This window comes from Colletotrichum karsti (assembly GCF_011947395.1).
Source record: "Colletotrichum karsti strain CkLH20 chromosome Unknown Scaffold7, whole genome shotgun sequence".
Classification (NCBI taxonomy): domain Eukaryota; kingdom Fungi; phylum Ascomycota; class Sordariomycetes; order Glomerellales; family Glomerellaceae; genus Colletotrichum; species Colletotrichum karsti.
Window position 1 is genome coordinate 49,546 of NW_024065907.1, and position 27,174 is coordinate 76,719.

The 27,174-nt window shown below is 57.0% G+C and overlaps 9 protein-coding genes across 9 annotated transcripts; 6 read left to right on the top strand and 3 right to left on the bottom strand.

Annotated features, from left to right (window-relative positions):
• Positions 1–1,716: 1,716 nt before the first annotated feature.
• Positions 1,717–4,691, top strand: CkaCkLH20_02868 (C6 transcription factor; the record flags this gene model as incomplete). The annotated part of the gene is made up of 3 exons (XM_038885587.1): positions 1,717–2,136; positions 2,240–3,166; positions 3,330–4,691. 3 exons carry the CDS (start codon positions 1,717–1,719, stop codon positions 4,689–4,691), a joined length of 2,709 nt encoding a protein of 902 aa, XP_038748786.1.
• A 755-nt stretch (positions 4,692–5,446) lies between these two features.
• Positions 5,447–9,301, top strand: CkaCkLH20_02869 (uncharacterized protein; the record flags this gene model as incomplete). The annotated part of the gene is made up of 6 exons (XM_038885588.1): positions 5,447–6,090; positions 6,144–6,903; positions 6,961–6,993; positions 7,045–7,460; positions 7,521–7,754; positions 7,804–9,301. The coding sequence occupies 6 exons, from the start codon at positions 5,447–5,449 to the stop codon at positions 9,299–9,301; spliced, it is 3,585 nt and encodes a 1,194-aa protein (XP_038748787.1).
• Positions 9,302–10,231: 930 nt separating this feature from the next.
• CkaCkLH20_02870 (ABC1 domain containing protein) lies at positions 10,232–10,903 on the top strand (the record flags this gene model as incomplete). The annotated part of the gene is made up of 1 exon (XM_038885589.1): positions 10,232–10,903. The coding sequence occupies one exon, from the start codon at positions 10,232–10,234 to the stop codon at positions 10,901–10,903; it is 672 nt and encodes a 223-aa protein (XP_038748788.1).
• Positions 10,904–12,913: 2,010 nt separating this feature from the next.
• Positions 12,914–13,795, top strand: CkaCkLH20_02871 (uncharacterized protein; the record flags this gene model as incomplete). The annotated part of the gene is made up of 1 exon (XM_038885590.1): positions 12,914–13,795. One exon carries the CDS (start codon positions 12,914–12,916, stop codon positions 13,793–13,795), a length of 882 nt encoding a protein of 293 aa, XP_038748789.1.
• A 947-nt stretch (positions 13,796–14,742) lies between these two features.
• CkaCkLH20_02872 (uncharacterized protein) lies at positions 14,743–15,822 on the top strand (the record flags this gene model as incomplete). The annotated part of the gene is made up of 1 exon (XM_038885591.1): positions 14,743–15,822. One exon carries the CDS (start codon positions 14,743–14,745, stop codon positions 15,820–15,822), a length of 1,080 nt encoding a protein of 359 aa, XP_038748790.1.
• A 988-nt stretch (positions 15,823–16,810) lies between these two features.
• On the bottom strand, positions 16,811–17,736 carry CkaCkLH20_02873 (cenp-O kinetochore centromere component; the record flags this gene model as incomplete). The annotated part of the gene is made up of 2 exons (XM_038885592.1): positions 16,811–17,613; positions 17,667–17,736. The coding sequence occupies 2 exons, from the start codon at positions 17,734–17,736 to the stop codon at positions 16,811–16,813; spliced, it is 873 nt and encodes a 290-aa protein (XP_038748791.1).
• Positions 17,737–18,742: 1,006 nt separating this feature from the next.
• Positions 18,743–20,518, top strand: CkaCkLH20_02874 (uncharacterized protein; the record flags this gene model as incomplete). Its single annotated transcript, XM_038885593.1, has 2 exons — positions 18,743–20,130; positions 20,182–20,518. The coding sequence occupies 2 exons, from the start codon at positions 18,743–18,745 to the stop codon at positions 20,516–20,518; spliced, it is 1,725 nt and encodes a 574-aa protein (XP_038748792.1).
• A 262-nt stretch (positions 20,519–20,780) lies between these two features.
• On the bottom strand, positions 20,781–21,953 carry CkaCkLH20_02875 (uncharacterized protein; the record flags this gene model as incomplete). The annotated part of the gene is made up of 1 exon (XM_038885594.1): positions 20,781–21,953. One exon carries the CDS (start codon positions 21,951–21,953, stop codon positions 20,781–20,783), a length of 1,173 nt encoding a protein of 390 aa, XP_038748793.1.
• A 1,004-nt stretch (positions 21,954–22,957) lies between these two features.
• On the bottom strand, positions 22,958–24,543 carry CkaCkLH20_02876 (uncharacterized protein; the record flags this gene model as incomplete). The annotated part of the gene is made up of 2 exons (XM_038885595.1): positions 22,958–23,865; positions 23,922–24,543. The coding sequence occupies 2 exons, from the start codon at positions 24,541–24,543 to the stop codon at positions 22,958–22,960; spliced, it is 1,530 nt and encodes a 509-aa protein (XP_038748794.1).
• Positions 24,544–27,174: the final 2,631 nt, after the last annotated feature.

Genomic DNA, 27,174 nt, shown 5'->3' on the forward strand with positions numbered 1-27,174 from the left:
GCAAAGTTTGATTGACGGTGCAATGCGCAGAAGTTGAGAGATGACAGTCTTTTCTGGCGGTAGCAAATCATGGCCTGTTTGCTCTGCTCTGCTCTGCTGTGCTCTGCTTCGCTTTGCTTTGCCCATGCCATGCTCAAGATGGAAAGTGACCTTCTGCCCCGCGTCGCAGCGATTTCCAGTTAGAGGACCTCTTTTCCGCTACGAAGTCAAGGGTGACTGAGAAAGGTGCATGTAATACCTCTGATTGGCTAATGTCGTCGTACTTTTCTCATTGGAATCTGCGACTTGCGTGTGCTTTCCCGGGCTTCCTCAGCGGATGCATGGGACATCACATCTGTGACAGGAATCTCGAACCTGTCTGATCTGTCACTTTCCATAGACAGGTCTCATCGCTGATGCGTTTGCTTCTGAGGGCTTTTTGGTGTTGTTCTGATCCCATCTTACTGAACCGGGTTTAAGCGTGAACCATCGCGGCGCCTGAGTCGGAACCTGGACCCCCTCAACATAGCCAAGCACAGCTTTTCGTGAAGTAAGAGCTGTGACCAGGGCCCTGACAAATAGCTCAATCTGTTTCCATATCTGCTAGCTTCTGAAAATGGAGCCCGTCTGGAAGAGCTCGTACTAGCAAACGCAAGCACTTCGAGTTCCGGCCGAAGTGGACCGATCGACGGCGTTTGGTGTTATCTTCCGGGACCACCCCCGGCACTTACTGTCAAACATGAAGAAAAGGTCGACAAGACGCTCATTCTTTGGGGTTTCGCCAAGGCTTGTCAGTGTAGGAAGCAGGCCTCTTCGTATGACTTCCACTTTGGCTTGACGGTGTGCTGCCCCTGTTTGTGTTTACTGAGCAAGCAAGAACTCATCAATGACGGCCAACAGCGATGGCTTTTGTCAAGGGAGTCGTCGTGGTGTCACCTCATGTTTCTGATAGGCGCCTCGGGATAAGCCACATTCGTTCTTGCAAACACCTTCCTTCTTCTCTACTTTTCTCGCCATCAGGGTCTATGTCATAGGTCGCAATGAGATGAGGCCATGGCATGATTTGTGTCTTCGACTTCGTTTTCGAGTTGTTGCTTCTTCCTGTCTCAACTCCTTCGTATTTACGAACGCGGTCACAGAGTGCAATCCACGCCCGAGGCACAGCTCGCCCGAAGGAGTGTATGGTTGAGATGCTAGATTCAGGATCTCGGTCGCGTGCGCACACATCGACCTCAATCGGCTTCAAGGGACCTTGGCTGATCATCTTAGCTGATGCACTATCAAGGCATGCGTTTGTCTTCAGCTTCTGCTGCCAACCAACCATTGGATAGATAATCCTCAACGGCGTTGCGCCTCATTGGTGAAATCACCTCTTCATCAAGGAACCGCATTGCGCCTCAGCTCGCCAAAGTTCCTCGATTAAGACAGCTCAAGGTCCCTTCGTTGTCACACATGGCCGCTACCTCACACTCCGGAAAGTCAAACCCCGCAAAAAGATACATGTCCAACCCCGTCCAGCTTCACGCTCTAACAAGTACCGCGCGAGTCCACGGATTCTCCCAATCCCCGCTCCCCCGGCTTTTTTCGCCCAGTTTCCTCCCGTCCTCCACTTCCCGAATGTCTGATTCCTTGATGCCGCAGACCTTTGCGCGCAATCCAGTTGAGTTTCCGCCGTCATTGAATCAATTGGAATCCCCCCCATCGGGCCCGTCCAGGCCGACCACCTCCGCACTTATCATGAACGGTCTCGAGATTCTGATAGATGCCGCGGGTTCAGACATGCTTAATCCCCTGTACAGCCCGCCCGTCGAAGTCCCGAAACAACCGGCCCCTCAACCGCTGAGCAACAACAAACGTAAACTCAGCTTGTCCGTCTCCGACGCTTCGCCCTCCGCGTCCGCAACCCACGTCTGCCACATCTGCAAGAGAGTCTACGAGAGGGCCGACCATCTGACCAGGCACCTACGCTCCCACGAGAATGCCCGCCCTTACCAGTGTTCGCGCTGTCCGAAGCGGTTCAACCGCGCCGACCTACTGACCCGCCACGAGACAACCCACGACCGGGATTCCTCCGGGAAGGGCAGAACCTTCATCAGGCGGAGCGATCGAGCTGCAGAAGCTTGTTTGAACTGCGCTGCTTCCAAGTCCAAGTGCGAGGTAAGCTCCCCCATCCTCGCCGGCGGCTCTGTCTGTGCCTATAACGGCTTCGTCGTCTTCGTCCTCGGAGAGCTATGCGCTGACCCAAACCCCGATACTACAGGACGTTAAACCATGCTCTCGATGCCGCTCAAAGAACCTGCCTTGCGAAGTACCCTCGAAACGCACCCATCATCGAAACTCGACCGACGAGGGCCATTCAACGCCCTCCGAAACCTCGATACACGCGGGTATGGATATCGGCGGTGGGATGGATTCGTCGTACGGGTCCAGGATGGCGATGATGCCTCCAAACCATGACATGGGCCACAGCGAAATCGACCCGCCCTCGTTCATGGCCGACAACTTCGTGGCGAATCCCGTCATGGATATGGTCATGGACGACATCGTCAACTTCAACCCCGTACATAACTACTTCCAAGACATGGACTTTTCGTCCTGGGATCTGAATTTCGACGCCATCACTATCCCCCAAGTCGACGTCAATGCGAGTCCCGAGTCGACGACGACAAGTCGATCAAAATCCACATCAAATCGCAACGCGTCAAGAGCGCACGCCGCCTTCAAGCGATCGCCTTGGCTCTGGGAGCCGGGTCCGAAGGACTACGCATTACACCACGCGTCCCCTCAGGACAAGGAACGACTCATCCTGGACGAGAACAACTTGGCGAACTCACCCGCCTTTGACAAGTTGATCAGCACGCCAGGGACCAAGCTGAAGATGACCGCCTCGGCGAGGGACAGCCTACTGGCTTTAGTGGTAGCCAGTACGGTACAGAAGGGTGGACGAACAAGATCCCCTTCCTTTCCGTCCTTGGATCTCTTGAACTATATGGTGCAAGCCCACTTCATCCACGATGAACACCAGAGCGACAGTTGGATTCACCTGGCCACGTTTGACGCTGCCATAGCAATACCAGAGCTCCTCGCTGGTATTCTATCTAGCGGTGCTACCTACATTTCGATACCCGCCGTTTGGCAGTTTGGATACTCTCTCCACGAGGTTCTTCGACTGGCACTGGCAGACCTGGTAAGTTCTTCTCAAGATAGACGCCGTATTGGATGAGGTTTTTGCTTTAATTGTCTTTGCCTTCACTGTCTCTTGGCTGTTTTACCCACCGTTTGCCTCAGTGGTTATCGCCTCTCAATGTCGTCGACTCTGCGATTCTGGGTTCATGCTAACAAACATTCAGTTCGAGGGCTCCAACTCTTTCACCCGCGAACTCCAGGCTTTACAGGCGTTCATGCTCAACCTCGACATCGGCATCTGGAGTGGCTTCAAGAGAAAGATGGAGATCGCAGAAAGCTTCCTGCAACCTCCCATGACCATGCTGCGAAGAGCCGGGAATTTCTCGGCACCCCCAGATTCGCCCTCGCTCATACCCACCATGGCAGACCCTCCAGACGTTCTCGACTCCAAATGGCGCAAATTCGCCAAGCGCGAATCGTACAAACGACTCGTTCTTCACCTGTTCTTCCATGATATCCAATCATCGATCGGCTTTTGCAAGAACCCCTTAATGTCTTACACCGAGCTCAGCTTCAGTCTTCCCGCTTCCCGCGACTTATGGCGAGCACGCACAGCAGAGCAGTGGAGGAACATATACATCGCCAAAGCAAACGCCGCGCCGGACCGCACTATCCCCAGAGTTTCCGAGGTGATGCATTGCACCGAGATACTGGACGAGTTCGAACAGCTGGTCGACATGGAGCTCTGCTACATGGCCCTGCTCCACGGGTACTGGGGTCAAATATCGGCGTACCGCGAGGCCATCAAGTTTTACACCGACGGCATGTCGAACAAGAGAAACGCAACCCACCGACTGTGGCTCAAGACGCAATACCAAGAGCTCTATCGCGACCTCAATGACTTCTCGACAATGATCCTCACCTCAAAAAGGCCGACGGCGCAGCTCGCCATCATGTCCGAGGTGCTCATGATGGCCCTCCACGTGTCACCGGATGTGCTCCAGACGTTCGCGGGCAAGGCGGGTGAGGACGAGGCTCGAAGGACGTACAGCAGCCTGGAGGAGAGCTGGGTCAAGACGTCGGAGGCGCGCCACGCCATCTGGCACGCCGGCCAGATCTTCCACCACGCCCGACAATTACCGCCTGCTTCCCTCCGAGATTTCAATGCGCTCGCGGTCTACTTCGCCTGTCTCACCCTGTGGGCATACGGGTTGCTATCCTGCTCGGCTTCCCGTCACGGCTCAGACCCTGAGATGGGCAGCGGTGTTGGTGGTGGTGGTGGTGGTGGTGGTGGTAGGTCAGGATACATCCTCATGGACTCGGAAGAAAACCGGGAGACCAGGGCCTTCCTCCAGCTCGATCGCGGGGTTCCTGGCTTGACGCTCAACGGAAACCCGGTTGACGGGGTCGAGTCCTTATCGAACCCCAGCGTTGTGCTCTCCATCGCGCGGGACATATTTAGGAACAACTTCCCCGTCGTCTCGGAGCCGTTACCGCCTTTGGTCGAAAGCCTGCGGAACCTGTTGCAGGACTTGGGGTCTGGGGCGGCGGGGCGGCCGTCGAGGGCTGCGAGTGTGGACGTATGATTCACGATGATGGGACGACTGAGCGAGGGAAAAGGGGATCGACGAACTGATTTCACGGACGGGTGGACGGAGTTCTTCCGTGTTTTTCATATCGTCAACGTAGCCATTTACTTATGTATCATTGAGCGACTGATTATTTTACTTAGCATTGTGGGGGACTATTATGATGTTCAAATCGGCACACTTCGGAGCTCTTGATGTGAATAATCCCGTACGCACATTCCAAGGAGGGCAAAGAAGAACGAGGTTTACTGTTGTTGAGTACTGGATTATCGAAATGGTACAAGATTGAAGGCACTCACCACTTCCACGTGGGGTCCCATCAAGTACCGATGGAATCTGGGGAGGAAGCTTATATGTACCTCGCACATACACCGGGTACGAAAGAGCTACGCCAGCTCACAAACACCTGCTTCAACCCGCATGCATTGTCGTAAACGAATGTCGTAAACGAACACATTCTCAGAGTTTTGGATTATTGGAACCTTGACTCGATCCGGCGTTGAACACCGTTGTGGAATGAGACATCCGTTACCCGTAGCGGTCTTGATCCAGATGTACCGGTACCGTTGGATCGACAGGGATCTTGATTGTCTCCATGAAATTATCGCGACCCTGAACTCTCGACGCGTCGCGCGTTCTAGTCTCGGGGAGGGATTTTAGGAGATCGATCTCGCTACCAATCTTTCGGTACGGCTTCATGACGAGCGTATGAGAGCTGGAGAATCATGATGGATTCGCAAGTAGACTCTACGATGGCCGAGGCTACGTCTCCGCAGGCGGAGACGAGTAACGCAGACATCCAAGAGCAAAATCCAGAGCACGCAGCAGCCCGGGAACAAGCAGCTCAAGTTGCGCCCAACACAGAGCTGCAGAGCGAACCGCAAATTGCTGGAGAGTTATCCGAACAACCGGTCTCTGATGAGCCCCTAGAATATCCTGAAGAGGCAGTCGATGCTGCGAGTCCGTTGAGCACCGAAGGCTGGAACAATCGCCAACTCTTCGAGGAGGACCTAAACGAAGCCCTCAATGACATCCAGTCACCCGGAACCTTCGCCTCCCTCCACCCCTTAAAGGGACCCCTCGACCCGCAGCTGTTCGTCCCGGACGTGGGCGCCGTCACTCTTCCTCTGCGAGAGGCGGACGCGCGCGGCCTGGTCGAGAAGGCGAGACAGGCACCCTACGGCAAGGGCAGCGACACCGTCGTCGACACGTCGGTGAGGAATACGTGGGAGCTCGACCCGTCCCAGTTCGAGCTCCGGAGCCCGTCGTGGACGACCGTGCTGCGGCAGCTCACGACGATCGTGGCGCGGGACCTCGGCATCAACGCGCCCATCGTCGCGGAGCTTTACAAGCTCCTCGTTTACGAAAAGGGGGCCATGTTCAAAGCGCACGTCGAGTATGTGTTGTCCGGAGCCAGAGGTGGACGAAGTGATGCTGATGGAGCTGTAGCACGGAGAAGATCCCAGGCATGTTCGGCACGCTCGTCATCTGCCTGCCCTCCCCGCACGACGGCGGCGAGGTCGTGGCCAGGCACTGCGGGGAGACGAAGACGCTCAAGACGTCCAAGTACCGAGAGGGCTCGTTCGCGGCGTGGTATTCCGACGTCTCTCATGAGGTCCGTCCCGTCACGTGGGGTTACCGCGTCGTTCTGACCTATAACCTCGCCCTCGACCCGTCGAAACCGGTCCCCTCCGCCGGGCTGCGGCGGACGGAGACTCGAAAGCTGCGGCACACCCTGAGGAGGTGGCTCAGCGGCGGCGCGGGCGAGTGCGAGTCGGACCACGTGTTTTACAGGCTCGACCACGAGTACTCCGAGGCGAACATCTCCAAGGCGGCGATGAAGGGACGAGACCACGAGCTGGTCCAGGTGCTGGACGATCTCTCGACCGAGCTGGAGTTCGATATCTTTCTGGCCGGCCTGGAACGCCGAGAGGAGGGCTCCGTGGAGTACTACGGCGAGAAGTATAATGGCTATCGGTACCGCAATGATTACTCGGACGAAGAGGATGGCTGGGACGACGAGGATGAAGGATGGCATGAATTACAGGAGGTATTCATGGAAGAAGAGCGTGCCAAATTCATCGTTGGCACGAACGGCCGGCCTGTTCTGCGAGATGTTAGGCTGGAGGAGGATCGGTTCCTTGACAGCGAAACTTTCTTTCAGGACGGTGATCAGGAGGAGGATTATCAAGGATTCATGGGGAACTCGGTAGGTCGGAGAAAAGACCCGCTGAAATTGAAGTGTACACTGACAAAGTTCCTCCAGGGCCCCAGCGCTACTCATTGGTACCGTGTCACCGTAAGTAATCCCACGCGGTATTCCAGTCTCGATATCTCACCATGACCGCAGGCTGTTCTGCTCGTGCCACGAGTGAAGGTGGTTTCGTTCCTCCGATCCCACCTTGATGAGGGAAAGAACCATCGTCTCTACTCCGACGGGTACGTTTCCAAGGGAGAGATGACCAACCAGCGTCTAGTCATCAGCTACTTGACGAGTTCAGCTTTGAGACCGGGTCCCGCTCAAGCTTCTGCTCTCCAGGCGTTGCGAGATATTTGGAATGAGACCATCTGTAAGCCGAAGTCGAAAGTGACTCTAGGTGATGATGACCTGGTCAAGTTGCTTCAGGGCGCTGTGCAGCTGAGGGAGTGGGGTTTCTTCAAAGAAATCGCCGCTGAACCTCATGGCCTCATAATCTCCGAGTTCTACGAATGGCTGGGCAAGCAGGTCGAGGAAGGCAAGGTATCTTTTCAAGACGTCAAGCATGGGTTTGTTCTTCCGAGTGCTTCCATACCCTTTGAGCATCGGAGACTGACTTCGCATCTTAGTATGACCACCATGATACTCGGCTGCAGCACATACTCGACGCGTTTCCACAGGATCGAGTGTTTTGTGCCAAGCACCTCACCGATCTTGACCGACGAAGTCCGTGAATGGGTGCTTGACACCCTGTCCAAGGGCTTGGCAACCTCATCCCTGTGTGGTTATTTCCACGGATCGGATGGTCTGAAAACCATAGTCACCGCCAGACGATATGCCGACTTCGCCTGGCTGACCTCCACGTCAGTATACTCGACCGACCTCGCATGTGGCCCAGCTAACTCATCCCAGTGCTGTTCCTTTGATCGAAAATCATCTCAACATCCCAGCCTTTGCCCTCGACTTTCTCCAGGGTCTCTTCTTGCTCACCAAGGCCAAGGTTTTTCCTGTGCAAGAAGGCGTCCAGCTTTTTAAACGTCTCGCCAAGGATGTCATTTCTAAACTCGACTTCAAGACGGTCTACGGCGACAGGCCGGAAGAGAAGAACATGCAACCAAAGGACCGCAAGCACATCTCCGGTCATCTCGGACCAGACGCCGAGTACGACTGCAGCCTCGACATCAACCCCGACACCTTGGCAAACTTCTTCTCCTACCTGATCAAGATGAGCTCGCCCCCGCGAGATGATCTGGTGATGCCCCTCGCATTGAAGCTCGTGGGCCACGCCCCGCACATGAAATGGAACGACTTCCACCCCCTCTGGATCCCCTTCCTGAAGGAACTCATCCCCGTCCTCGAGTCCCACAACATACCGCTCACTACTCCCCGTTACCAACAAATATTCGGCGCCATCCTCGAGGCCTACGCCGCGGCGTACGTCGGCACCAAGCCCGCGCAGGGCGTCTCCAGCGATCGCACCGTGCCGAACTGCCATTGCCAAGACTGTCTTGTGCTCAATAGATTCCTCCAGGACCCGAACCAACGCCAATGCAGGTTTCCCGTCAGCAAGAGGAGACGTCACCATCTCCATCAGCAGATCGACTCATGGCAGATCGAATGCTCACACGCGAGCGATCGAAGCGGCGTCCAGGACACGCTGGTGGTGAGGAAGTTGAGGCCGAACCCCGAAGCCATCTGGAACGCGCGAAGGGAGGAGGCCGGCGAGCAGATGCAGGAGTTCGATCAGATGAAGCTGGGACTGTTGTTGGGGAACGACTACCCCCGTATCATGCAGCTTCTGTGGGATAGGCCGGTGAATCTGGCTCCTGGCCGCGGCGGCGTGACTTACATGCCGGCGCCTGTTCAAGCGCATTCGGCAGCTCCGGCAAACCCACCGCCTCAGGCACGCCCAGCAGGGCTATCACATATTCCTCCGCCTCCGATGCAGCAGCCGGTTTCAACATACGGACTGGGCCCGAATCGGCACCCCGGACAGGCACCGCCGGGTCACCCGATGGGTCCTACGGGGTGGTTCGACTTCCCCAATGACAAGCCGTTTCCCACAGCACCCCCGGGCCGCTTCGGAGTGTATCCTCCGAAGAACGCGGTCCCGCCACCGACGATCCACATGCCGCCAGGCGTACCAGAACCAAGGCTCCCCGGCGGAGGCGGGCCTGCTCTGTCTTCGATGCCTACCATGCCGAACCAGATGCCCGGTCAAGGACCGATGTTCGGCGGCAGACCCGGCCACTTCTCCGCCCCGCCGCCCGGAGGGCCTCTTGCGCAGATAGGGGGCAATGCCGGTGGCCCGCCTCAGGGAACTTTGCCCAACATCAGCAGCGCGGGCTTGCCTCAGCCCGTCGCGGGAACGAAGCGTAAAGCGGAGCACGAGGTTATCGATTTGACTTGATGATCTTCGAAGCAGGTGGGATGATATTAATGAGTAAAAATATTTAGATATCTCGATGCAACTTGGCATATAGTTCAAAACATTGGGAACATTCAAACAAAGGGACAGATGTCAGTGCCTGGCTCTGAGTTGAGACATGAAGACACGTCGTCGACGACGTGCTTCTCCCGAAGAGGAGGAGATCACATTCTAAAGATCGACATAGCGTTACGTCGTTGGTGCTACGCAAATGGATATGGGCTTTGGTGAGGAGAAGTCAAGCAGCTGGTGAGAGTGGCTACCGCTGGTGTGGGAATTCACGAAGATGAGACGACAAGTCGATCGCGGAAAACTCTGGATGGAAGTCAGACGAAAACCGTCATCAATCTCATCGTCCTGTGAGTTGCTAATTTTGGTGGTCGCTTAGACCGCTCCCACCTCACGTGCGGTGGCTGTTTCATCGACGGTAAGCCATCGCAGTTGGGGCTAATCAATGTGAATCGCACATGGGTTAGCCGCGAATAGATGATGAATCCAACGATATCGCGCTTGACGAGTCGCGCAACGTCACCGAAATGAAGACCGATGAAATCGATACGGAAATGTTGAGCGAAAATGAGATTGCGCTTTGGGAATCAAGTGAAGTGAGTGAGTGAAGCTGAGTAACATGAGGTGGGCGTGAATTAGAATACAGTGTTCATATCGCTCACATACCGTATCAAAGCTCACCTCAGTGCAGGCCGAGACAGTGCGCAATTCAGGCGAATACGTGCGGGGGATTTGCTTGCAAATCAAGCTTCAATTTTTCACCAAGGCGCCTTTTTTTCGACTCACCACCAAACAAACGCCACCGAGGCCATTTTCCACGAGGAGGCCGCACCACAGGATCTCCTGGCAGTTTATTTCGAGCATTCCCAAAAAATGCATCTCCAACCCATCGACAACACCGAAATGGAACCGTTCACCATCTCCATGGATCCCGACCCCCGGCTCAACCCCGCAGACTCCCAGGACATCTTCGACGACGTCTGGGGCTCGGCGCCGGGCTCGCCCACCATCGTCCAGCTGGACGCCCCCTCAGGCGCGCATCCCTCTGATATCCCGAGGCTGCAGGCCGAACACACCACCGCCGGCTACCGCGAGGGCGTCACCGCGGCCAAGGCCACGAGCATCCAGGAGGGCTTCGACGAGGGCTTCAGCCTCGGCGCCGAAATCGGGTCCCTCGCCGGCCAGCTGCTTGGTCTCCTCGAGGGCATCGCCAACGCCCTGGACGGCGGCCGGGAGGAGGCCGTCGCGAAGGAGGCCAGACGGGCTCTGGACGAGGCCAGGGCCGAGCTCAAGCCCGATTCCATCTTCGGGGCTAAGTTCTGGAACACCGACGGCACCTGGAAGTTCGAGGTCGAGAAGAAGCCTCAGTCGGGCGATGAGGAGATTCTCTTTGCCGACGTGGCTCGTGCCCACCCCCTCGTTCAGAAATGGACAAAGGCCGTAGACGCCGAGATCGAGCGATGGGGCATCGTCCTCAATGCCATCGGCGATGCTGAGGAGCACGAGAGACAGCCGAGTCCGGAGCGGGTGCCGAGCTCAGCGGTTCCGCAGACGAAGAAGGCGCTCGACTGGTGAGGTCTGCTCTGCCGGACTCTACTCTGCTCGCAAGGGCGGGCCGCCGCAGCACGGGCACCATTCAGCAGTACATTATCAACTCATGCAAACGAGGCTTCGGGCCGAGCTGGCTTCTGTGGAAGAGATCTCATCTACAGTGCCGCTCTGGTGGCCCTATATCACGACTATCGAGCAGATCATCTCAGTTTCCAGTAAGTTGTTTTTGGATGGCTATGTATGCATAAACGGGACGTGCGGCTAAGTCGCCATAGCTGAACAAATTGCCGTAATATTACGGGTATTATGACTCGGCCATTTGATTTCCCCGGAAGACGAGGAATCCCTCGTTTCTGGCTAGAGCAGAGTTAAAAGTCGAACACACGGGCTCCTCGCAAGGCCATCTCTCTCGTCTCAGGTGTGGCGAGTAGCGGCTTCCAGGTCAGCCGCAAGCGCGACGGGTGTGGCGCTCACCAATGGTTATGGAAGCGAGGCGGCCATCCATGGCTGCTGGCTCTTGTCATCACAACAAATGCCTATTTTTGACGACTGCTGGGTTGGCTTCTTCGGGTGATCCTTTGAGCCAAGGGAATGTTCAGACGAAGTGTGGTCATGCCGCCTGTCACCTCATGACAGGAAACAAGAAACCACATAGTTTCGACGAGTTCGACGTGTCGACGGGCGCAAACCTCTCTCGCGGGAAGAAACCTATCTGCCGAATCTAGTCAAAGAATCAATGAACTTCAACTTTCCATTACTTCTTTCTGCATAAAGGAGAATTTTGCATGAATATCCCACATCAACAGAAGAAAAAGCTGCCCACCACATCCATTGAAAAGCTCGTCTTGCGAAATTACGGGCGCTTAGGCGCTTGGTTCTAAGAGGTCATCGCCACATATGGCCTCCAGACTAGCGATCCCATCGGACCGCGAGGCCACCAGCGCGACTGACATCATTCCTACCCTCCATCAGGAAACCGACTTTTTTCGTTTCCATTCGGAGTTGGCGAAAAGAAAGGGGTGACAGCAGCTTTACTTGGCTGCTTTGACCTTGGAAATTGGCCAAAATCATGGGAGAGGGGCCTGTGTTGTTTCGAATGTTCGGATGATGGGCTGTGCTGCCTCACAATTCGGAGGGGTCGGTCCCATCTTAGTCGAAGTCTCTTTAAGCTCACCACCACACCTGCAAGGAACCGCGCCACTTTCGAGTCTAGCGCACCTCCTGCTCGTCGGACGAGGTGACATCGTCCACCCGCCCTGAGATCGTCTTCCAGGCAAGTCGCGAGCGTTGGTTGGCCCCGCACAGGGATCTTCATCTGCCGAGGGGCCAGCTCCGTCCCTGCATCACGACCATGCGCAACAATGGCTGCGCCCATCCCCCGGCTTTAGCTTGGGTACCTGGCGGCCTTCTTTCTTATTCTTTTTTTCCTTCCGAATATGGAGAAGACGGGTCCTCACTACTGGAGTGAACCGGGCCTTCCCCGGCATTCACGCTCGACCGCCCTCCCGTATCCGTACCTGTCGTCCCAAATTGATCCAAGGGTAATTTTAGCCAGGCGCACTCTATCTAGGACGTTCCTTGTGATCGTTCCCCTGATTCTCAACTAGCATCGAAGGCAAATGGCCCAATCACGGCGATCTTCGATAGTAACGGAGGCCTGCTGGCTGGCTTCTCTTGGCCCCTCAGTCCATAGCAGCGCTCTCTATGGCGGAAGAATGACATGATGGAATCGAACTAGTGCAATATGGCGACTCAGCCTGGGCCCCACGAGTCTATTCGAGGAGGCGCGCTTAGAGGCTCTCCCCTGGCTTCCATCGTCATTCTGCTCTTCCGCCGTTGATGGTGGAAATATTGAAAAGGGCGGCTCTTCACCTGGTCCAAAGCCTCTTTTCCCCTCCTCTCTTCAGTATCTCTGATACCCATACATTCGCTAATACTTTCAATAACATCATTTTCTCGTCTTCTCTCACTCCTTCATAGAACCCTCGTCTCTCCTTTCGAGGTTTTTCATATATACACACACAACACATCACAATGCGTTACTCTACCATCGCAGTAGTCGGCCTCGCTGCCGTCGCCCAGGCCACATGGGACGGCAAGTTCACCTACCCTCCCGGCATTGAGCCTCTCGGCCTCGTCAGCGGCAACGCCGACTTCAACATCAAGACCTTCGGTCCTTCCAAGGGCCCCTCCGACGACTGCATCTCCGTCTGGCACCCTCCTCACCCGGACGTCTACATCGACAACTGCGACAGCGACAAGGACAACGGCTGGCATTGGGTCCACCCGGGCAAGAAGCCCGGAAAGGACAAGGACCATGACAAGCCCGGCAAGGACAAGGACCACGACAAGCCTCACAAGACCAAGGACCAGCCCCAGCAGCCCACCGACGTCCCCGACACCCCCGACGAGCCGGAGCAGCCCCAGCCCACCACCGCCCCCGAGTGGAAGTGGACCACCTCCACCATCACCCAGACCGCCGTCTCCACCATCTTCAGCTGCCCGCCCTCCGTCCCCGACTGCCCCGCCAACGGCGGCGGCGGCGGCGGCACCCAGTACAAGACCGTCACCGTCCCCGCCGTCGTGACTATCTGCCCCGTCCCGGTCAACCCCGCCCCCACCTCCGCTGTCCCCGTCGCTCCCCCAGCCGTGCCCACCCAGCCCGCCGCCCCCAGCGTCCCCGCCCCTCCCGCGACGCTCTCCTCCGTCGTCATCCCCCCCGTCTCGACGGCCCCTCCCGCCGTCACCCCGCCCGCCGCCACAACCACCAAGCCCGCCGACGTCGGCACCGTCACCCGCCCCAACCCCACCGCGACCACCAGCCGCGCCGTCGTCACCGCCGCGGCCGTCCCCAACGCCCAGCGCGCCGGCGGTGTCCTCATCGCCGCCGTTGCCGCCGCCGCGGCCTTCATCTGAACGCCTTTCGAAAGTTTCCTTCTTCGGTTATAGACACTTGTTTTTTCAGGGGTTTTCACGTTCAAGACGATATAGATGGTTTTTTCATGATGGGTTTAACACATATTTTACATGATATCAAGGGGGTACACGGGAAATGGGAAATAACTTCTTTGGGGAAACGGCACACAAATGGGTTTCTCTTGGACGGGTTGGAGTGGGGCCCATCATCCCTGGGACTTCCCTTCGTGAAGGGGGATGGGGCGGGCAACTCTGGCGTCTGATACCCAACTTAATTAGTTAAGGCTAATATAATGGGTTCTTTGGCTTTTAACTTCATTCCATCATGAGTGAGCACCTTCGGCAGTGACTTATAGTGATTCTTGAAGGGGGCGAGGAGCTATCCAAAGCATGCGGTCTCAAACCTCTAAGCATAAGGTGTATCACAACATCTCCATAGACGAAGACATTGCTCCATCTTATGAAACTCGACCTTCTGTACTCCGTAGTTCAACCAAACTATTGCACCACGAATGGGCACGAGCACGTCAGAACGAGCTGAACGCAGTCTACAAGGGGAACACCTGTCGAGCCGGACTCCTGGTACGTCGTTCACGCCTTGAGACATCTAGAACCTGGGTAGACGATCATAACGGACAACTGCGGAGCGGAGTTGCGGACTTTTGAACCTCTTGGCCATGGCGCTTTGTAATCCCTCTGTCCGCAACTCAAGGTCTTCTCCTCGGAGATGGTAATTTTTCGCCGAGTTCTTGGTGTCAAGGGGGTCTGGTCCACGGAGCTCTGGTAAACTCAGTTCGACATGATGGGGATGAAGACATGTACGTGAAGGGCGCCGGCGAGCTTCGGCGACAGGAAATCGCAAGTATATATATAGCCTTCATTACGAAAACAAGTCATCATTCAACACATCAACATCATATCCCGTCCAAAGCCAAGAAGTCTAAACCATGTCAAGCACAAAACAAAACACCGCAATCTGGGCCAACGAAACCGGCGCCATCGTCGTCGAGCCCGTCCCCGTCCCCGCCCCCGGGCCGGACGAGCTCCACATCGAGGTCCTCTACTCGGGCGTCAACCCCACCGACCTCCGCACCCCGCGCTTCTTCGGCTGCACCCGCCGCGTCCTCGGCCAGGAGTTCTGCGGCCGCGTCCTCCGCGCCCCCGCGCCCGGCCAGCCCTTCTCCGAAGGCGACGTCGTCGCGGGCTACACCGAGGGCGGGAAAGACCGACCCCTCCAGCAGGGCACGCACCAGTCGTACATCTCCCTGCCCCCGCAACACAGCGTCTTTAGAGTGCCCGGCAACGTGCCGCACGCCGACGCGGCTACGTTGACGGTGGCGGTCATGACGGCCAACGACGCGCTGTATAACCGCTTCGGTCTCCCGCTGCCGTCGGAGGCGGGGGCGGAGGGGGTGGTGGAGGGGACGTTGGTCGTCTGGGGAGGGTCGACGTCGGTTGGTATGGCGGCCATCCAGCTCGCGCGGGCCAGCGGGGTTCGGACCATCGTCGCGACGGCGTCGCCCGCGCGCCACGAGCTGCTGAAGAGGATCGGGGCTACGGAGTGCTTCGATTACAAGGACGACGCGGTCGTGGAGAAAGTCAAATCGGCCATTGCCGCCGCGGGCGCGGGTCCCGTCTGGGGCTTCGACGCGGCGGGCGTCCCGGGGGTGTCCCAGAAGTTGCTCTCCGGCGCGGTGCCCGACCACGGAGACGTCCGTCTCGCGACGGTGTTTTTGGTCGTGGAGGAGGACGAGCGCTTTGAGGTTGTTCTCGGGTCGCGGCACTATGATGTCGAGTTCGACATTCCCGGGCGCGAGGGGGGTTTGATCAGGTTCCCAGCGCGGCCGGCGGAGCAGGAGAGGATGTGGGAGGCTTTGATGTGGGTTCTGGAGCACTACGGTGCCGAGTACCAGGCGTTGCCTGTGCGTGTGTATGATGGCCCTGCGGAGGGTGCTTTGGAAGAGATTGCCAAGGTCGCGGATCTGGGGACGTTTGGGAAGGTTGTGTTGAAGCTGCCGTTCTGTTGAGAGTTGGCAAATTATTGACCTGAAATTGTGGGCTGGCCGGCGACAGATATAGGCTGGCCGAAGAACATGAATGAGATTCTCTCCCGACTGTAAGGGCGATTCACGAATGTACATCATTGGCGATTCCGAGATGTCTTGACCAACGCCAGCTGACCGACGCTTGTTAGAGAGATTTTCCAGTCAATACCCTGTGAGAGCGATCGGCAGGCTACTGCATTCCCATACTTTTGAGTCGAGACGATTCGAATAGAGTAGTTTCCGCGGCGTGTCTTGAGATCATGAGCCTCCGGTGCCCGTTTCCGACTTGCCAAATACAGAACGAAACCACCACGGCAGGCAACGGGGTCAATCAAGAAACTGACCAGGTTAGCACGACGATGCGTGACCAGATTCTTATGAAAGATCTCACCTATCAAGACTGAAACAGTGAATCATGCCATATCCGCACCGGGATTCTCCGTGCTCGCACCCGAGAGTGCGATCAGCCGAAGCTCGTCTGAAGAGTCTGGGGGATCTGCAACGTCGGCGCAGTCATACATCTCCCCCGCGTGATCTTCTTCGTCCGAACTCGTGGGAGCCTAGCGTTTGAGCCGCTTCGAAAGCTTGTGTGTGCGATTAGCGAATATTCTGCATGAGGCTGCAGATTGCGCGCAATATGCTCATGTTCGCGTTGGGGCCACGCGCGGATGACTCGGAACCGGGTATGAGTCGAGGACGATATACCGCCTGACTCGACTAGCCGTTGAATTCGGTTGCTCGACTTGCAGCGCTGGCGTCCGCGAGAACGAATGTTTTCTCCCGCAGCTCCGGATTGCGGTACTGAACGAGTTTTCTCCATCCGCGTGAGCTTTGTCGGGCTGAAACAGCCAATCTGCAGAAACACGCAGGTGCTCGTGATGTGACTCTCGCGTCTTCTGTCGCCGCTGAAGTCCTGAATCTGTACCATGTCCCGTAAGAACACTTGATGGGCAACACGCTGGCTGCGTTTTCAGCCTCGTATACTCGGGAGACGCTTCAAAACATCCTCGACGCGTCGGCTATCGCCGATGAGCTCCCTCGAAAATTCCCTATCGCGGCCCTCGCCGTTGAGAACGATAATCTTCTGGATCTGGCCATCTTCACTCATAACCAATCTGCCCGCTTTCGAGTCCGCCCACTCCAGGCTGATCTGCGTCGCTTCGGTGTTTGCGGCGCCAATGCTGACAATGGCATCCTCCGGACGATCTCCGCGCGAAGCGACGGCCGCCTTCTGCAAGTCGCGGATGACTTCGACCCGGTTGTGATACCTAATGATTTCTCTTCTCAGCATCCGGACGAAACGGGACAGGTCCTGCGTCGTTTGGTTCTCGGCGTCCGGTGCTTTCGGAGGAGCCAAATACCGCGCGGCGAGAGCGGCAAGCGGAATAGCGGCAGGCACGGTGTGGCGGTGAACTCGGAGGTGTCGCGAGCCTTTGTATGGCCGATTGAGCATGACGTAGAACGGTCGCTTGAAGGCCCCATTGCTCATGAGTTCGATCCGGATTCCCAACACATTGCCACGGTCGACGGCATTCGGATCGGGGTCTTGGATCTTGAATGTCGTAATCGTCGCACAGGTTCGGTAGAGGCATTGCTGATCGTGCGCGGCTTGGGCTTTTGATCGCCAAGCGACCTTGTCGCGAGTGGGATTCGGCTGGGTGGGAAGCGCGATGGTGTGGCGGTTGTTATCCTTCTCTTCGAGGGCTTTGCGGGTCGACTCGGAGGATAACAATGCTGTGGCTTGAATTTTGAGGTCTTTCTTCAAGGAGGCAACTGGTTTAAACAAAATTAGGGACCATTCGAGCAAATATTAGCATGCAGCCTACCTCTCTTCTTGAGGCCTTCGATGTCGGTCTTGAGGGCCTCTGCGACCGCGTCTTGCGGTTCGGCAGACATCGTATTCCGTTGTGTGCAGTTAAAATTCGACTGTGTGAGGTGAATTGATGCGATCGGTGGTGGTTGCGATGGCGTGATTGACGACTCTACGCGGTGACGCGTCTGAGTAGTTGATAATCGTTGCTACGCAGCAAAGTCAACAAAACACACAACCGGGCCGCGGTGGAATGCAACCAGCGGGGAAGCTTATCTTATCTCTTTCCTTATCTTATCCACTAGAGACCCTCCAGTTTAGGCATGGCGTCAGGGGTCCCTGAGGCAGCTCTCCGGGTGGCTTTCCTCGAGTGGAGCGACGTTGCCACATTCGAGAAGGACGGGACCACGACTGAACGAGGATAAGCTTCTTTGAGAGTCGTCCGTCTGGCTTCCCCGTCCCGTCTCTCGTTTTCCGCTCTCTACCTTCGCCAAGTATCGTCGCATCCAGGAAACAATTGTTTTCTTCGGCTTCGGTAAATTTCCCTCTGCGTCTCAGTCCACTTTGGACTTGGGTCCTTTTTTATTTCCTTCTTCTCTCTTCTCATTTCTGCCCTCAAATACCTATTCTTTCCGTCATTTACTGGAGCCTAGAAGCGGCCCGCCGACCATTATTCATTCATTGTTGCCACTTGAGCTTTCCCCAAAAAGTGTCAAAGGCCACGGTTGCGCTTCCCATCCGCTCGACTCATCGCCGCCCTCCACTCGCGCGCTCTTACCAACAAAGGTTCGGCCGCACAAACATCGCGCATCCCCGTGTCTAGCGCATTTCTGCTTGTCATTGGTGTTTAGCTGCTTTTAAAGCCAACGTCGCCTTGACTCTCCCACGGACGCTGCTCCACCCCGCCTTCGACCTTACCTCGATCCGCCTTCGAATCCAATTCTTTCTTCTCTACACGACTCCCGACTTGTCGCACAAAGTCCACCAACCTCGTTTCTTGATCTCTCGATACCGCTCCATCTGCTCGATCACCCAACGCTCCTCTCCATCTCCCGACTACGCCGCAAATTTCCCCGCGACACCCAAGCACAAATGAGCGTCCGAACACGCCGAAACAAATCCACCAAGCGAAAAGCTTTGGCCGATCTAGCCGTAGACACAGAAGGCACGAACGGCCACGCCAACGGCGATATGAACCAGAACAACGTTGAGTATCGACGGAAGACAGGGCCCCCCGGCTCCGACACCGTTACCGCGAACCTCATGTCTCGCGAATCCTTCACCCTCGACGATCCCGTCCCGAAGACGCCCATCGCGAACAACCATGGCTTCTTCGAGCTGCCCGTGCAGGACCAGCGGAACTTCCTCCTGCTCGTCCTCCTCTACTTCCTCCAGGGTGTCCCCATGGGTCTCGCCGGAGGCTCCGTCCCCTTCCTCATGAAGGATCACATGTCGTACAGCGAGATTGGCATTTTCAGTCTGGCATCGTACCCTTACTCGCTGAAGCTCCTGTGGAGCCCGATTGTCGATGCCGTTTGGAGCCCCAAGGTAGGGCGCAGAAAGAGCTGGATTCTTCCCATCCAGCTGCTCTCGGGTCTGGGAATGCTTTGGCTGGGGTCGACTGTCGAGAACATGATGGCGAACACTGGAAAGCCGGGCGGCCCGACGGTCTGGAACTTCACCGGCTGGTGGTTCTTCCTGGTCTTCATGTGCGCCACCCAGGATATTGCTGTAGACGGCTGGGCCTTGACTCTCTTGACTCCCGGGAATGTCTCGTATGCTTCCACCGCGCAAACCGTTGGCTTGACTGCTGGCCACTTCTTGTCCTACACTGTGTTCTTGGCGTTCAACTCCAAGGATTTTGCCAACCGCTACTTCCGCAGCACGCCTCTCGATGAAGGCCTGATGTCTCTCGGCGGCTACCTCACCTTCTGGGGCTGGGCCTACATTGCCATCACCATTGGACTGTCGCTCTTCAAGCGCGAGGAGAAGACCAAGAATGAGGACGGCATCTGGGATGTGTACAAGATCATGTGGGGCGTCCTGAAGCTCAAGAACATCCAGACCATCATCATCGTCCATCTCATCGCGAAGATCGGCTTCCAGGCCAACGACGCTGTCACCAACCTCAAGCTCATCGACAAGGGCTTCGGCCAGGAGAACATGGCTCTGACTGTGCTCATCGACTTCCCCTTTGAGATCGCGCTTGGCTACTACGCCGGCAAGTGGTCGCAGGAGTACACTCCCATGCGCCTGTGGTGCTGGGGCTTCATGGGCCGTCTAGTCGCTGCCCTCGTCGCCCAGTTCACCGTCACCATCTTCCCGGCCGGTGGAGTGACTCCTTGGTACATGCTGGTCGTCATCGGCGAGCACGTCTTCTCGACCTTCACCAACACGGTCATGTTCGTCGCCGTCTCCGCGTTCCACGCTAGAATCGCAGATCCCGTCATTGGCGGCACTTACATGACGCTCTTGGCTACGTAAGTTTTCTCTCTTGCTCATACAAACATCCTCAACTAACATCATCTCAGCGTCTGCAACCTCGGCGGCACGTTCCCTCGCTTCTTCGTCCTCCGCCTCGTCGACTACTTCACCGTCGCAACCTGCCACCCCGGCAACCCCGCCGACCTCAACGCCCTCAAGGGCCCCGTCGTCACCGACCCCTTCTCCTGCTCCCTCCAGCCCGACAAGGAGCGCTGCGTCAACGGCGGCGGCACGTGTGACATGGTGCGCGACGGTTACTACTTCGTCAACATCATCTGCGTCGTCTTCGGAGTCGTCACCTTCATGCTGTACATCCGGCCCAAGGTCCTCCACCTGCAGTCGCTGCCCATGAGAGCCTGGCGTCTCTCCAACTCCCGGCAATAGATGCCGTGCGGAATTCGTGTCTGACAATTCCCAAAAAGAAAGTTGTTGCAATCTTATTTTTCAATCACAGCATCACGTAGCGAATTGGCTTGGAGATACTTTCTAGAACAAAACAATTATACTCGATGCCTCCTTTTTTTCTGAACTTGGATTACCACTCATGCGCGCTATGCCGTTATATACGTGAACGCTCGCTAAACACCACTCACCCCATGAACTAAAATCATAACCCTTCCCCCTCAGGAATTCCCTCCTTTTCTCTCTACTCCCGCAGCGACTCGATATGCTTCGAATGCAACTCCTGCACCGCGGGGATGATCAGGCTCTCGATCTCCACCTCCGGGTCCCCCTCCGGCAGCGCGCTCGGGTCGAGCGGCGCGTCCTCGGCCGTCCTGCCGCGCTGCGCCGCGCCCGCGCCCGGCACCCGGACCCACCTGTCCCGCCGGCCCGGCGCCACGAAGACGACCTCGTGCTTGCGCGTCGACAGCAGGTTGCCGATGACCAGGTGGTGCTGGTACCGCTCCAGCGAATACTTGGCCTTGTGCACCAGGATCGCCGGGTTCGTCTCCAGCTTGAAGCTCACCACCATCCCTTGCGGCGCCCACCCGTCCACCAGGTTCTGCAGGAACTTGGGCACCGGGTCCAGGTCGATCACGAGACGCTTGGAGCGCGGGACCCGCGGGGACGAGTCGAAGTTGTCGAACGTCTCCTCGTCGTCCGTCGTCCCGTTGCCGTTGCCGTTGCCGCTGCCGTTGTTCGTCTTGGCAGCCGCCGCGGGAGCAGGTGCCCCCGAGAACGAGTCCGTAGCATTAGTCGACTGGATCTTGTGCTCCGCCATCCTATCCTGCGGGAGAAAGAAATCCGACACCGCGGCCGCGAGGTACAACAGCGCCCTGGGCCCCAGCGGCCTCAACAACCCCGCGATGGCGCGCAGCTCGAACAGGTAATCCGTGATGGTCGTGAACGGCAGCATGAGCAACATGTTGCCCCTCTTGGCCGCCTGGTACTTTTTCAGCACGGCGCGCATGCGCTCCTGGTGCTCCGCGGCCGCGACGACCGTCTCCCCGCCTTCCCCGCCTTCCGCAAGAAAATCCAGAAAGCAGTCGGTCGCGTGCGAGTAGTGCCGCGAGTACGGCTGCAGCGAGAACTGGCGGTGCAGGAAGACGACGGCGTAGCCGGCCTCGAGGAAGTACTCGGCCGAGGTGGCGCCGCGGGTGCCGGCGGAGAAGTTGTCGATGAAGCGGACCGTCTGCTTCTCGAGGGGCACGGTGGTGCCGCCCGAGGTGACGAGGACGATGCGGCGGGAGGGGATGGCGGCGTGGTGGGCGATGAAGGACCGGGCGGCGGCGACGTGGGTTTCGAGGGCGCGCGGGGGCGGTTGGGAGGAGAAGTAGGCGTCTTCTTGGATTTCGGGGTTTGTTGTTGCGGTTGCCATTTTGAATGAGGGTGTGTGTGTGTGTGTGTGTGTGTGTGTGTGTGTGTGTGTGTGGTGAGGTTGTGTGGTGTGAGGTGGTGATGAGTCTGGGGGTCGTAACCGGCGATATGGCGGGGATGAGTGAGATGGATCTAGGTCGTGTTAGTGAGCCTTCATAGATGATCATAAAAGTACAAGTAAAGCAGAACATCTCCGATTCCTCGAAATGACTACCTCTCGTGAGACGGAGGACAAGTCACGACGTGAACCCGCATCCACCCCCCTCGGCGCACCCCATCTCCGTTACCTCGGTCCTCCGGATATGACGTGTCTTACAAGCGCACCCAGACTCACCTTTGATATCAGACCTTCAGGTCAGTTCTGCGTGGCCAAATCGTGTCGAAATCGTTCACCGACAATAGAATCAGACAGCTGTGAGAATGACGCACATGAGAAACGTCCAAAAGATAAGAAAGAAGAGAGGAAGAAGAGGGTTTTAAACCCGTTCGCAGCGAGAAAAACGGCCGGTGGTTTCCCTGGCGCACACGGGCCGAGGGGGGCCCGTGCGCCCCACCCGACCCTCCTTCCGTGAGGGATCCTGCCGGGTAATTTTGGGCACGGGGGTCGTCGGTGGTGGATCGGGGCTCTGGGCCGGCGGTTTGCGGTTTGCGGTTTGCGCACGCGACCTCTTGTGGTCAGGTCCATCATCCATCCCACTTGCTCGGCACCGACAGCCGACGGGAACGAACCGAACGGGATGGAACTCTCATGATTTTATTCGCAGTTGTTCATTTGTTTAATGATATTACATTAATTATTCTAAAGGAAAATTCCAAAAACATAACCTGCTCAATCTGTGGTCTATGTACATATTCGTCGTGTCGTATCTCTAATCCAAAAAAAACTTTTTGATATCCCCCAATTCAAACCGTGAAACAATTTCAAATATTTTCGCCTGATAAAAGTGTCCAGACGTCAAGTATCGTATCAAAACCCCGCCTCTTTCTCTCTCTATCTTTCTCCGCTCAGAAAACAGCAAAGATGTTCTTGCCGACGCACACAATCTTCGCAGCGAGCAGCGCGGCCAGCGCCAAGACGTACACCAGGCCCGTGAAGATGATGAGGCCGTGGTAACTGCCCCCCGCGGCCGTGATGAGCTCTCCGCCGATGGGGATGCCGACGAGGCAGGCGACCGAGACGCACGTGTACGTGGTCGAGTAGTAGCGGCCGTAGTGCTGCGTCTTGCACAGCCGGCCGACGCACACGGGCGAGATGCTGATGTTGTTGCCGCTCGCGAAGCCGAAGAGCACGGCGAACACCACGACGCCGGCCGTGCTCCCGCCCGCGGGCAGCCACACCCCCAGGCACGCGACGACGGAGAGCACGATGGCGGCCATGTTGCTGTTGAAGGGCCCCGCGACGTCGGCCCACCAGCCGGGCAGGGCCCTGCCGAGGACGCTGCCGGCGTTGAGGATGGGGAGGATCTGGAAGGCGAAGGACTCGCCGAAGCCGCGGGAGAGCATGTAGCTGGAGATGTAGGTGAGCGGGATGAAGAGGGCGAACTCCATGAGGAAGATGCCGGCGGTGGTGAGACTGAACGCGGTGGAGCGGAAGATGCGGAAGTCCGGGTGCGGGGAGGCGTTGCGGGCGGGCGGGAGGCGGGAGCGGATGAGGAAGTTGGAGGCGCCGCAGAGGAGGAGGCAGATGAAGGCGACGGCGCGGATGGTCCAGCCCCAGCCGATGCGGGGGAAGAGGTTCTGCATCATGAGGGGGAAGACGATGCCGCCGATGGAGCCGCCGGTGGAGGCCATGCCGGTGGCGAAGCCGCGGCGGCGCTTGAACCAGTGGCCGACGGCGGCGATGGAGGGGGTGAAGACGAGGGAGGAGCCGAGGCCGCAGAGGATGCCGAAGGCGAGCATGAAGTGCCAGTAGACTGTTTCACGGGTCAGCATTCATCACCTGAGACTGAGGTCAGACGGCGATACTCACACGTGCAGATGCTCAACAGCATAACCCCGATGACGAGACACACGGTGCCCGACAACACCAACCACCGCGGACCCCAGCGGTCGAAAACGGGACCGATGTAGATGCCGCCGAAGAAGCAGAGGAAGGTGTACACGGAGAAGATCCAGCCGATGGTGCCCTCGCGGTACCCCTGCAGCTGGTGCGTGGCGACGTACGTCTGGAACACGGCGATGCTGTTCATGATGCCCAGCGCCGAAAAGAGCGCCAGCCAGGACCCCAGGACGACGGACCACGCGCGCAGGCCGCCCTCCGGGTACGACTCCTCCTCGGCGGCGGTGGTGGCGGTCGCGTTGGAGGGCGAGCGGTTGAGGTAGTTGCTGCCCTTTTCTCCCGTGGCCTCGTTGTTGTTGCCGTAGTAGTTGTGGTTCCCGCCGGCGCCGGCGATGGCGTTGGAGACGGAGGGGATCAGGTCGTTGCCGACGGCCGCGGCGGCGCCGTCGTGGGCCGCGCTCTCGGTCTTGCTGGGGAGCGGGTAGTCATAGTTGCCGTAGTCGGGCTCCGGGGCCGGGAGGTAATCGTTCTTGTCGATGTGGTGGTTGTCGTCGCCGTGCTGGTGGCGGTCGGCTGCCTTTTCCGGGTCCATCTAGGGTGTGTAGTAGTAGGACGGGCAGGGGCGGGGGGAATAACAGAGAGACAACAAGAAGGGATGAGGATGTTATTGGTTCTGGCTGTCTTGGTACAGACCCCGTGTGTGCTTTTTCCTCCTGTATGTTTCGGATCACGACTGTCCCTTCTTGCCGTTTGTCCTTTCGCAGCCCTCTCTTACACCAACGTTTCCAACAATCTCTCACTCTCAACTTCTTACAGGAACCCCCTTCTTACAAAATTTCTTCTTCCTCCTCCTGACGAGACTCAAGACAGGATGAGCGTTAGATGAGATGATGTCAATATGACAAAAGTGACAATCGGACCAAGATGGAAACAAGAATGATTTGCCTAATGTTCGATCTCTGAAAAGGAACAACTCAAGAGAGAAACCCGGGGTTTGCGTCAAAACTCCAAGTAAGACATACAGTCCAGACACACTCTCACATTCCCGCGGCCCAGTGGCGAGCGGGCAGAGTCAACTTACTTGTAGTTTTTCGGGTTGCCCCTCCTTCCCCGGGGTGGTCTGGACGCACCAAGGCGAAACGGAAGTGGAGGGAGGGGTGTGTGTGGTGGTGGTTCGTTCGGTTCGAAAAGGTGTGGGTGTCAGAAGAAAAAAAGGCGTGAACTACAAGGTGGAAGGTGGAAGGAAGGTGTCAAGGTGGGTGTGGGTTAGGTGATTTGATGCAAGACTCAAGTCATCCAAACGCAAGTGGCCGACTTTCCCAAAGAGGTGTGCAAACGACTTGGAAGAATGACCAGAAAAGATACAGAAAAGAGAGAAAGAAAAGAAAAAGAAAAAAAAAGTTCTTCCCACCGCTTCCCTATGGGACGCAACTGCAACGGGAGCAGACGTTCAAGCCTGGGATGGGTTCATCAGATTCCAGTTCCTTCTCTTTTTACCAGGGTAACAACACACAACGCAACACTCGTTGGGTTGCAAGTCAGGTTTCCATCGCTAAAGAGAAGACGGGGATGAGTCCGCCGGACCGGCTACCGTTTCCCAAATTGAAGGAACCCCCACCACACACAACCATGACCGCCGAGAAAGAATAAATCAAAACGCCATTCCTTCCTCCTCCTCCCACTGCGTGCGTGCCTGTCAGGCATCTCAATATCATGAGCCAAGACAAGAGCAAAAAGGTTCCAGGCGGCCCAGAGGATGCAGCACATGTTGCAGGCGCATGGCCGTGTTTAGTCCTGACAAACCCGGTGTTTGGTTTGGTTCAGAAACTCGGCCGCGGAGAAGGGGAACCGACCAATGAGGTTATTTCACTTAGTCGTGGTTTTCCTTTCTCTCTCTCGACTTCTGCAACCCGCAACCATAAAGACAAAAAAACAAACGTGGGAAGTGCCTACTCATGGACCAACCAGGATGCAGACCGACTGGACCTGGACCTGAGCCGAAGCCGAACCCCCGCTATATGCTTGGCCCTCCGAAGCCGAATGGTCATGCCGACAGGCCGACGACATCAAGGCTCACGCGGATCAGCCAGATGCCCCGATGCCTCGCATATCCACCCGTCTTCTCAAAGAGTGAAAGACGTGCAAAGTGATTGATGGTCCTTTCCGGTTTCCGTATAAAGCAGGTCGACGACGCCATCTATCACGCATGCCCGGAGGAAGCGTGCGTTGCTGCAAGTACCTACACGCGACGCGACAAACCTCCAAGAAAACGAGAGAAAGACCAACACCGCAGAAAGAGTTCGATCCGCTTGACTTGCACGGTCCCGGGGCCCGCCGCCCGTCGCTCGTTACACGCGCAGCCCGTCTCTTCATCATCCGGAACGACTCCATATCGCATAACACACTCCCCATTTCAACAAACGATATTCTTCGTCGTCTTGGCTTCGGCTCGGCTCATCGAGATCGCAACCCGACAATCCTTTCTCGAACCAAACGGCAGGTGACTCATGAGAGAGCGCGAAGGGGAAGAAAAAAAAAGTCATGACGTTCGGGAATTAGTAACGGAAAAAAAACACATTACCTCACGCACCCAGAGAAAGAAAGGTGCTGGTCTCCCTCTCCAACGTCCGGCGGTCGGTAGCGGTGACGGTAGCGGCGGCGGGAGAGACATCGACTGCCTTCACCTCACCTCACTTGCCCCCCGGACACATTGCCCCGTCGCCAACCGATGTTCTCTTCCGCTATCCGCTACCCGCCAAACGCCGACGACACGCTCCCGTCATTTCTGTGCTGTCCACAGTCCGGCTCCGGCCGCTTTTGACGCATGTGGCACGTGCGAAATTCGGCGCTCGACGGAGCATCGCCCGACTTTTATCCGACGCCCCGTCTGCTAACCTAACGTTTCGCATTACCTAATACACTCTCAAACGCTCGGGGCCAAGACAATTCCTGCTTACCTCAGCAGTTGAGTTATTCCCTGCATCCATCCGCCGCACAGACGACGGCCCTACCAGTTCCATACCCAACCACGGCCGTTGTCCTGGTAGGTAAGACGTGGACTTCCCGACTGGTCGACCGCTCGGGTACGATTGCCTGATTGCCCTCCCGGACAAGGGTTGGCCGCCCAGGACCGGGGAATCGACGGACCAGGTGGGGGGGGGGGGGGGGCGTTTGGTTTCAATATATATAACCTGCGTAATTACAAAAGCCGCGAACAACTATA